At 46.8% G+C, this 11,332-nt stretch overlaps 2 protein-coding genes across 2 annotated transcripts; one reads left to right on the forward strand and one right to left on the reverse strand.

The window, feature by feature from the left end:
- Positions 1-1,250: 1,250 nt before the first annotated feature.
- LOC142698033 (histone H2A type 1-like) lies at positions 1,251-1,643 on the reverse strand. The gene has a single exon (XM_075847765.1). It carries the CDS (start codon positions 1,641-1,643, stop codon positions 1,251-1,253), a length of 393 nt encoding a protein of 130 aa, XP_075703880.1.
- A 319-nt stretch (positions 1,644-1,962) lies between these two features.
- LOC142698037 (histone H2B 1.1) lies at positions 1,963-2,343 on the forward strand. Its single transcript, XM_075847768.1, has one exon. The coding sequence runs from the start codon at positions 1,963-1,965 to the stop codon at positions 2,341-2,343; it is 381 nt and encodes a 126-aa protein (XP_075703883.1).
- Positions 2,344-11,332: the final 8,989 nt, after the last annotated feature.

Consider the following 11,332-nt stretch of genomic DNA (forward strand, 5'->3'; position numbering starts at 1 on the left):
GTTGCTCATAGCGCTGTATAAGCGCACGAGCAGTGGATCACACAGCGGACTTGCGGTGTTGCTTCTTCGGCGTCCAGCTTGCTGCTGGGCAACGTGCTTTCCGCAATCCTTGGAGAGAGGGCCAGTGTTTTCTTAGCTGCTGTCACTGCTACTAATGTTACCAGATTCTTACAACAAACAATAAATCTGTTACTGGGACCAACTTTGACACACGTATCGGCTCGTATTGCTTCGTATCTCATTCTGCCGGACGGCTGGGATTAATAAGGCTGCTGGCAATAAATCTAGTAACCTCTAGTACTAATAATGAATCTGTCTGCTGTCCCTATATAGGACTCACTTTATTACAGTAACGCGTGCAGTTTCTTGCAGAGCAGCATTTAGTGAGACGCATTCAATGAATGAAAAAGGAGAAACTGATGCAGCTGATACGGCATTTTACAAGAGCAAAACCCAATGTTGGAGGGGCCGTGTTTTCCAAGCTGCTCTCATTGCTACAAATGTTACCAGATTTTCAAAACAAACTACCAATTCGAGAGATCCTTTGATCCGTGCGCTTCTTTCCCTTCTCTTCCCCTCCCTTTTTCATTTGTTCACATTTAGTTGGTGGTGTACACCAGGGCAGAATTAGAAGCTAAGAGTTCTTGAGAGGAATGGTTTGTTACCCGAATAGCGTCTCCTGTGTATATAAAGCATTGCCGCAGACCCCTCGTAGGACTTCTCCTTTGTAGTTTAGGAACTGCTCTTATCGGTACATGACGCGGGGATGGAATCTTAGCCTAAACACCTGGGATGATGGTGGTTATACTCCAGGAGGACCGAATTGTGACAACGCTCTTGAGACTGGAAGATATAATTTAAGACACTATGTAGTCGGGGGCGAGTTGTAGATCATGAACATGAATCACTGGAGTAGTTGTACTATTAATGTGTCCTGTACAGTATAGTTAGTGCACCAATGAGGACAGCGCCATCATCTACACGAGGCAGTAGTGAATGTATAGGTCATGAGTAACGCAGCAGTTCTACACACCCCCTACGGCTTCCTCTTCAATGTTTATCCCCGCGGTATATGAATTCATAATAGAGATTGTCGCCACCTCCTGATGGCTAGATCTCTGTACAAGCAGAGCCACTTATCTGGCACAGAACGTTTACATATCGGAGATCAGCGGTGAGAGCTCTGTTCTAAGGATCACGTGGGCGGCTCTTAAAAGAGCCTTTGTGGTTAAATGTGGGATAAGCGGCGCTCACTTGCTCTTGGCGCTTTTGCTGCTCTCGGTCTTCTTGGGCAGCAGAACGGCCTGGATGTTGGGCAGGACGCCTCCCTGAGCGATGGTCACACCACCCAGCAGCTTGTTGAGCTCCTCGTCATTGCGCACGGCCAGCTGCAAGTGACGGGGGATAATTCGGGTCTTCTTGTTGTCCCGGGCGGCATTTCCGGCCAGTTCCAGGATCTCAGCGGTCAGATATTCCAGCACAGCGGCCAGGTAGACCGGAGCGCCGGCGCCGACCCTCTGAGCGTAGTTGCCCTTGCGGAGAAGTCTGTGCACACGACCTACAGGGAACTGAAGTCCTGCCCGGGATGAGCGGGTCTTGGCTTTAGCCCGCACTTTGCCTCCCTGTTTACCGCGTCCAGACATCGCTAAAGCAGAGAAATCTCCAGTCCGTATCGTAACAATCACACCCTTTCTGCTGCCGTTTATAAGCTACTGCACCGCTCACCAGCTCCTGTGATTGGATAGATTTAAAGCCACCAACAGAGAACAGACTTGTGGGAACCACCAATTAGCTGCACTGGGAGTGGCTTATGACGATTCCATAGGTCACATGACTTGCTCTTCCAGTAGAACAGCGGTCAGGCAGCGTTGCTCATTTGCATAGCCCGTGTATAAATACAGCAGCGGTGGAAGGGTAAAGCATTCCATTATCTCAGTTGTGAGCGGATCGCAGTGTGTTATCATGCCTGAGCCCGCCAAGTCTGCCCCGGCGCCCAAGAAGGGCTCCAAGAAAGCCGTGACCAAGACACAGAAGAAGGACGGCAAGAAGCGGAGAAAGAGCAGGAAGGAAAGCTACGCCATTTACGTGTACAAGGTGCTCAAGCAGGTCCACCCTGACACCGGCATCTCGTCCAAGGCCATGGGCATCATGAACTCCTTCGTCAATGACATCTTCGAGCGCATCGCAGGGGAAGCCTCCCGCCTGGCTCACTACAACAAGCGCTCCACCATCACCTCCCGGGAGATCCAGACTGCCGTGCGCCTGCTGCTGCCTGGAGAGCTGGCCAAGCACGCCGTGTCCGAGGGCACCAAGGCCGTCACCAAGTACACCAGCGCCAAGTAATGTGCCCCGTCCCTGCAGTAAGAACACAAAGGCTCTTCTAAGAGCCACCCACCTTGTCTACAACAGAGCTGTGCCTGCTATTGTCTGGCCTCCCGCTAGTCCCCCTGTTCTATGTGCGGCCGCTCTCGTGTCGGTGCAGATGCTGCTTCATACATTATGTGGCTGCCGGACAGGGAGAGACATTGCCGCGTGTGATGAAGCCGGGTCACGGATCCTGCGGGCAGATGACCCGTCATAATATCACACTGTCCAGAAGAAACGGAACATTGTACATTAGGAGACGGAAGGAAGCATGGGACATCTGTAAATAACAATGATGAGGGTAGTAGTCAGATTTATAACAGATGCCAGGGAAACTGCTTGACGCCGATAGAGAACAAGCAATCACACTGGCGAGGACTGGGTAAAGGGTGGTTATTGTAATACAGGCGGAGCAGACTCTGGTGTCTCTGTGCCGGGTATTGTAATACAAGTGGAGCAGACTCTGGTGTCTCCTCTGTACCGGGTATTGTAATACAGGCGGAGCAGACTCTGGTGTCTCCTCTGTGCCGGGTATTGTAATACAGGCGGAGCAGACTCTGGTGTCTCCTCTGTGCCGGGTATTGTAATACAAGTGGAGCAGACTCTGGTGTCTCCTCTGTGCCGGGTATTGTAATACAAGTGGAGCAGACTCTGGTGTCTCCTCTGTGCCGGGTGTTGTAATACAAGTGGAGCAGACTCTGGTGTCTCCTCTGTGCCGGGTATTGTAATACAAGTGGAGCAGACTCTGGTGTCTCCTCTGTGCCGGGTATTGCAATACAAGTGGAGCAGACTCTGGTGTCTCCTCTGTGCCGGGTATTGTAATACAGGCGGAGCAGACTCTGGTGTCTCCTCTGTGCCGGGTATTGCAATACAGACATTGCTGAAACAATAATCTTGCACAAAAAAAAAAAACAACAACGTTTGCTCCACCCGTTTTACAATACCCGATAAAGAGGAGACGCCAGAGTCTGCTCCACCTGCATTACAATAACCAGTCAACCAAAGTTTGAGGCTATAATAACCAAAGGTGGTTTTTTTGGTGCTAGGTTAATGTAGCAGCCAACTCTAATGTGTTGACTCCTTATTGTAATACAGGTGGAGCAGACTCTATTTCTTGTCTGTGAGGGCTTATTTTAATACAGGTGGAGCAGACTCTGGTTTCTTCTACACCCTGTAATAGAAAAGGGACATAATGCGGTAAAAGGAGGGAACAGGGACATAATGCCTGTAACATGAAGGAACAGGGAAATAATGCCTGTAATATGAAGGAACAGGGACATAATGCCGGTAATTTGAAGGAACAGGGACATAATGCCTGAAATATGATGGAACAGGGACATAATGCCGGTAATATGAAGGAACAGGGACGTAATGCCGGTAATATGAGGGAACAGGGACATAATGCCGGTAATATGAGGGAACAGGGACATAATGCCTGTAATATGAAGGAACAGGCACATAATGCTGGTAATATGAAGGAACAGGGACATAATGCCGGTAATATGAAGGAACAGGGACATAATGCCTGAAATATGAAGGAACAGGCACATAATGCCGGTAATATGAAGGAACAGGGACATAATGCCGGTAATATGAAGGAACAGGGACATAATGCCTGTAATATGAAGGAACAAGGACATAAAGCCGGTAATATGAAGGAGCAGGGACATAATGCCTCGAAGATGAGGGAACAGGGACATATTACTGGCATTATGTCCCTGTACCCTCCTACACCGGACATAATGCCAGTAATATGAGGGGACAGTGACATTATGCCGGTAATATGAGAGGACAGGGACATAATGCGTGTAATTAGGAAACGATACGGATGTAATAAACACGTGTTACATGTTTGTACGTCACCACCAGCGATGTCAGTTATTTCCACAGTCCCAGAGCAGAGCCTGTACTAGCGCTCTGCTCGGGACTCCGCTCTGGGTAAGACCCTGACAACACTGTCCATATATGGGCAGCGATGTCAGGGAATTCCACCGAGTCCCGTAGCAGAGCCTGTATTAGCGGCGCTGTGTCCCGCGGGCCGAGTGCTTGACACCCCTGCTCTAGTTCTAGTCTATTCCGGCTCATTGTAATAAAAGAGGAGCATTCTGGTGTCTTGTCTGTGCTGGGTAATTTGAATACAGGTGGAGCAGACTATAGTGTCTTGTCTGTGCCTGGTCATTCTATTACTAAAGGAGCAGTCTCTGGTGTCTTTCCTGTGCTGGGTTATTGTAATACAGGTGGAGCAGATTCTAGCGTACTGTATGTGCCGGGACTTGGGTTCCTGTAATACAGGTGGAGCGCACTCTAATGTCTTGTCTGTTAAAGTACACTAGAATCTGTTCCATCTGTATTACATCAATACGTATGTTCTGGGTTATATGAATACAGGTGAAGTAGACTCTGGTGTCTATTCTGTGCGGGGTTATTGTATTACAGGTGAAGTAGACGATAGTTGCTTGTCTTTTCCGGATTATTATAATACAGGTGGAGCAGACTATAGTTTGTTGTCTTTTCCGGATTATTATAATACAGGTGGAGCAGACAATAGTTTGTTGTCTGTGCTGGGTTATTGTAATACAGGAGGAGCACTCTGTGGTGTCCTGTCTGTGCTGGGTTATTGTAATACAGGAGGAGCACTCTGGTGTCCTGTCTGTGCTGGGTTATTGTAATACAGGAGGAGCACTCTGTGGTGTCCTGTCTGTGCTGGGTTATTGTAATACAGGAGGAGCACTTTGGTGTCCTGTCTGTGCTGGGTTATTGTAATACAGGAGGAGCACTCTGTGGTGTCCTGTCTGTGCTGGGTTATTGTAATACAGGAGGAGCACTCTGTGGTGTCCTGTCTGTGCCGGGTTATTGTAATACAGGAGGAGCACTCTGTGGTGTCCTGTCTGTGCTGGGTTATTGTAATACAGGAGGAGCACTCTGGTGTCCTGTCTGTGCTGGGTTATTGTAATACAGGAGGAGCACTCTGTGGTGTCCTGTCTGTGCCGGGTTATTGTAATACAGGAGGAGCACTCTGTGGTGTCCTGTCTGTGCTGGGTTATTGTAATACAGGAGGAGCACTCTGGTGTCCTGTCTGTGCTGGGTTATTGTAATACAGGAGGAGCAGTCTCTGGTGTCTTTCCTGTGCTGGGTTATTGTAATACAGGTGGAGCAGATTCTAGCGTACTGTATGTGCCGGGACTTGGGTTCCTGTAATACAGGTGGAGCGCACTCTAATGTCTTGTCTGTTAAAGTACACTAGAATCTGTTCCATCTGTATTACATCAATACGTATGTTCTGGGTTATATGAATACAGGTGAAGTAGACTCTGGTGTCTATTCTGTGCGGGGTTATTGTATTACAGGTGAAGTAGACGATAGTTGCTTGTCTTTTCCGGATTATTATAATACAGGTGGAGCAGACTATAGTTTGTTGTCTTTTCCGGATTATTATAATACAGGTGGAGCAGACAATAGTTTGTTGTCTGTGCTGGGTTATTGTAATACAGGAGGAGCACTCTGTGGTGTCCTGTCTGTGCTGGGTTATTGTAATACAGGAGGAGCACTCTGGTGTCCTGTCTGTGCTGGGTTATTGTAATACAGGAGGAGCACTCTGTGGTGTCCTGTCTGTGCTGGGTTATTGTAATACAGGAGGAGCACTTTGGTGTCCTGTCTGTGCTGGGTTATTGTAATACAGGAGGAGCACTCTGTGGTGTCCTGTCTGTGCTGGGTTATTGTAATACAGGAGGAGCACTCTGTGGTGTCCTGTCTGTGCCGGGTTATTGTAATACAGGAGGAGCACTCTGTGGTGTCCTGTCTGTGCTGGGTTATTGTAATACAGGAGGAGCACTCTGGTGTCCTGTCTGTGCTGGGTTATTGTAATACAGGAGGAGCACTCTGTGGTGTCCTGTCTGTGCCGGGTTATTGTAATACAGGAGGAGCACTCTGTGGTGTCCTGTCTGTGCTGGGTTATTGTAATACAGGAGGAGCACTCTGTGGTGTCCTGTCTGTGCTGGGTTATTGTAATACAGGAGGAGCACTCTGTGGTGTCCTGTCTGTGCTGGGTTATTGTAATACAGGAGGAGCACTCTGTGGTGTCCTGTCTGTGCTGGGTTATTGTAATACAGGAGGAGCACTTTGGTGTCCTGTCTGTGCTGGGTTATTGTAATACAGGAGGAGCACTCTGTGGTGTCCTGTCTGTGCTGGGTTATTGTAATACAGGAGGAGCACTCTGTGGTGTCCTGTCTGTGCCGGGTTATTGTAATACAGGAGGAGCACTCTGTGGTGTCCTGTCTGTGCTGGGTTATTGTAATACAGGAGGAGCACTCTGTGGTGACCTGTCTGTGGCTGGGTTATTGTAATACAGGAGGAGCACTCTGTGTGTCCTGTCTGTGCCGAATATTGTAATACAGGAGGAGCACTCTGGTGTCCTGTCTGTGCCGGGTTATTGTAATACAGGAGGAGCACTCTGTGGTGTCTCCTCTGTGCTGGGTTATTGTAATACAGGAGGAGCACTCTGTGGTGTCTCCTCTGTGCCGGGTTATTGTAATACAGGAGGAGCACTCTGTGGTGTCCTGTCTGTGCTGGGTTATTGTAATACAGGAGGAGCACTCTGTGGTGTCTCCTCTGTGCCGGGTTATTGTAATACAGGAGGAGCACTCTGTGGTGTCTCCTCTGTGCCGGGTTATTGTAATACAGGAGGAGCACTCTGTGGTGTCCTGTCTGTGCTGGGTTATTGTAATACAGGAGGAGCACTCTGTGGTGTCCTGTCTGTGCTGGGTTATTGTAATACAGGAGGAGCACTCTGTGGTGTCCTGTCTGTGTTGGGTTATTGTAATACAGGAGGAGCACTCTGTGGTGTCCTGTCTGTGTTGGGTTATTGTAATACAGGAGGAGCACTCTGTGGTGTCCTGTCTGTGCTGGGTTATTGTAATACAGGAGGTGCAGTCTGTGGTGTCCTGTCTGTGTTGGGTTATTGTAATACAGGAGGAGCACTCTGTGGTGTCCTGTCTGTGCTGGGTTATTGTAATACAGGAGGAGCACTCTGTGGTGTCCTGTCTGTGCTGGGTTATTGTAATACAGGAGGAGCACTCTGGTGTCCTGTCTGTGCTGGGTTATTGTAATACAGGAGGAGCACTCTGTGGTGTCTTGTCTGTGCTGGGTTATTGTAATACAGGAGGAGCACTCTGGTGTCCTGTCTGTGCTGGGTTATTGTAATACAGGAGGAGCACTCTGTGGTGTCTCCTCTGTGCTGGGTTATTGTAATACAGGAGGAGCACTCTGTGGCGTCTCCTCTGTGCCGGGTATTGCAATACAGACTTTGCTGTTACAATAATCTTGCACACAACAACAAAGTTTGCTCCACCCGTATTACAATACCCGATATTTTTTTTGGTGCAAGGTTGTTGTAGCCGCAAACTCTAGTGTGTTTAGTCGTTATTTTAATACAGGTGGAGCAGACTCTGGTGTCTGTGCCTGGTTATTGGAGCAGTCTCTGGTTTCTTCTACACGCTGTAATAGAATAGGGACATAATGCCTGTAATATGAAGGAACAGGGACGTAATGCCTGTAATATGAGGAAACAGGGACATAAAGCCTGTAATATGAAAAAACAGGGACATATAGCATGTAATATGAAGGAACAGGGACGTAAAGCCTGTAATATGAAGGAACAGGGAAATAATGGCGGTAAGATGATGGAACAGGGATATATTACCGGCAATTTGTCCCTGTTCCCTCATCTTACCGGCATTATGTCCCTGTTCCTTCATATTACAGGCAATATGTCCCTGTTCCTTCATATTACCGGCATTATGTCCCTGTTCCTTCATATTACAGGCATTTTGTCCCTGTTCCCTCATCTTACCGGCATTATGTCCCTGTTCCTTCATATTACAGGCAATATGTCCCTGTTCCTTCATATTACCGGCATTATGTCCCTGTTCCTTCATATTACAGGCATTATGTCTCTGTTCCTTCATCTTACCGACTTTATGTCCCTGTTCCCTCATCTGAACCGGCATTATGTCCCTATTCCTTCATATTACCGGCATTATGTCCCTGTTCCCTCATCTGAACCGGCATGATGTGCCTGTTCCTTCATCTTACCGGAATTACGTCCCTGTTCCCTCATCTTACCGGCATTTTGTCCCTGTTCCCTCATCTTAACGGCATTATGTCCCTGTTCCTTCATATTACAGGCATTATGTCCCTGTTCCTTCTTATTACAGGCATTATGTGCCTGTTCCTTCATCTTACCAGCATTATATCCCTGTTCCTTCATATTACCAGCATTATGTCCCTGTTCCTTCTTATTACCGGCATTATGTCCCTGTTCCTTCATATTACATGTATTATGTCCCTGTTCCCTCATCTTACCAGCATTATGTGCCTCTTCCTTCATATTACCGGCATTATGTCCCTGTTCCTTCATATTACCGGCAATTTGTCCCTGTTCCCTCATCTTACCGGCATTATGTCCCTGTTCCTTCATATTACAGGCAATATGTCCCTGTTCCTTCATATTACCGGCATTATGTCCCTGTTCCTTCATATTACAGGCATTTTGTCCCTGTTCCCTCATCTTACCGGCATTATGTCCCTGTTCCTTCATATTACAGGCAATATGTCCCTGTTCCTTCATATTACCGGCATTATGTCCCTGTTCCTTCATATTACAGGCATTATGTCTCTGTTCCTTCATCTTACCGACTTTATGTCCCTGTTCCCTCATCTGAACCGGCATTATGTCCCTATTCCTTCATATTACCGGCATTATGTCCCTGTTCCCTCATCTGAACCGGCATGATGTGCCTGTTCCTTCATCTTACCGGAATTACGTCCCTGTTCCCTCATCTTACCGGCATTTTGTCCCTGTTCCCTCATCTTAACGGCATTATGTCCCTGTTCCTTCATATTACAGGCATTATGTCCCTGTTCCTTCTTATTACAGGCATTATGTGCCTGTTCCTTCATCTTACCAGCATTATATCCCTGTTCCTTCATATTACCAGCATTATGTCCCTGTTCCTTCTTATTACCGGCATTATGTCCCTGTTCCTTCATATTACATGTATTATGTCCCTGTTCCCTCATCTTACCAGCATTATGTGCCTCTTCCTTCATATTACCGGCATTATGTCCCTGTTCTTTCATATTACAGGCATTATGTCTCTGTTCCTTCATCTTACCGGCTTTATGTCCCTGTTCCCTCATCTGAACCGGCATTATGTCCCTATTCCTTCATATTACCGGCATTATGTCCCTGTTCCCTCATCTGAACCGGCATGATGTGCCTGCTCCTTCATCTTAAAGGCATTATGTCCCTGTTCCTTCATATCATCGGCATTACGTCCCTGTTCCTTCATATTATCGGCATTACGTCGCTGTTCCCTCATCTTACATGCATTATGTCCCTGTTCCCTCATATTACCAGCATTATGTGCCTCTTCCTTCATATTACCGGCTTTATGTTCCTGTTCCTTCATATTACCGGCATTATGTCCCTGTTCCCTCATCTTACCAGCATTATGTCCCTGTTCCTTCATATTACTGGCATTATGTCCCTGTTCCTTCATATTTCTGGCATTATGTCCCTGTTCCTTCATATTACCGGCATTATGTCCCTGTTCATTCATATTACCGGCATTATGTCCCTGTTCCTTCATATTATCGGCATTATGTCCCTGTTCCTTCATATTACCGGCATTATGTCCCTGTTCCTTCATATTACAGGCATTATGTCCCTGTTCCTTCATATTACCGGCATTATGTCCCCGTTCCTTCATATTACCGGCATTATGTCCCTATTCCTTCATATTACCGGCTTTAGTTCCCTGTCCCTTCATATTACCGGCATTATGTCCCTGTTCCTTCATATTACAGGCATTATATCCCTGTTCCTTCATATTACCGGCATTATGTGCCTCTTCCTTCATATTACCGGCATTATGTCCCTGTTCCTTCATATTACCGGCATTATGTCCCTGTTCCCTCATATTACATGCATTATGTCCCTGTTCCTTCATATTACCGGTATTATGTCCCTGTTCCTTCATATTACCGGCATTATGTCCCTGTTCCTTCATATTACAGGCATTATGTCCCTGTTCCTTCATATTACCGGCATTATTTCCCTGTTCCTTCATATTACCGGCATTATTTCCCTATTCCTTCATATTACCGGCACTATGTCCCTGTTCCTTCATATTACCGGCATTATGTCCCTGTTCCTTCATATTACAGGCATTATTTCCCTGTTCCTTCATATTACCGGCATTATGTCCCTGTTCCTTCATATTTCCGGCATTATGTCCCTGTTCCTTTATATTACCGGCATTATGTCCTATTCCATCATATTACCGGCACAATTTCCCTGTTCCTTCATATTACCGGCATTATGTCCCTGTTTCTTCATATTACAGGCATTATGTCCCTATTCCTTCATATTACACGCATTATTTCCCTGTTCCTTCTTATTACCGGCATTATGTCCTTGTTGCTTCATATTACCGGCATTATGTCCCTGTTCCTTTATATTACCGGCATTATGTCCCTGTTTCTGCATATTACAGGCATTATTTCCTATTCCTTCATATTACCGGCATTATGTCCCTATTCCTTCATATTACCGGCATTATGTCCCTGTTCCTTCATATTACAGGCATTATGTCCCTGTTCCTTCATATTACCACATTATTTCCCTGTTCCTTCATATTACCGGCATTATGTCCCTGTTCCTTCATATTACCGGCATTATGTCCCTGTTCCTTCATATTACAGGCATTACGTCCCTTTTCCTTCATATTACCGGCATTATGTCCCTGTTCCCTCTTCTGAACCGGCATGATGTGCCTGTTCCTTCATCTTACCGGCATTATGTCCCTGTTCCTTCATATTATCGGCATTACGTCCCTGTTCCTTTATATTATCGGCATTATGTCCCTGTTCCTTCATATTATCGGCATTACGTCCCTGTTTATTCATA

The sequence above is a fragment of the Rhinoderma darwinii genome (genome assembly GCF_050947455.1).
Source record: "Rhinoderma darwinii isolate aRhiDar2 chromosome 11 unlocalized genomic scaffold, aRhiDar2.hap1 SUPER_11_unloc_21, whole genome shotgun sequence".
In the NCBI taxonomy this organism is placed as follows: Eukaryota; Metazoa; Chordata; class Amphibia; order Anura; family Rhinodermatidae; genus Rhinoderma; species Rhinoderma darwinii.

Coding starts and splice junctions, on each gene's coding strand:
- LOC142698033 (XM_075847765.1), bottom strand. CDS start 1,643: ATGTCTGGACGCGGTAAACAGGGAGGCAAAGTGCGGGCTAAAGCCAAG.
- LOC142698037 (XM_075847768.1), top strand. CDS start 1,963: ATGCCTGAGCCCGCCAAGTCTGCCCCGGCGCCCAAGAAGGGCTCCAAG.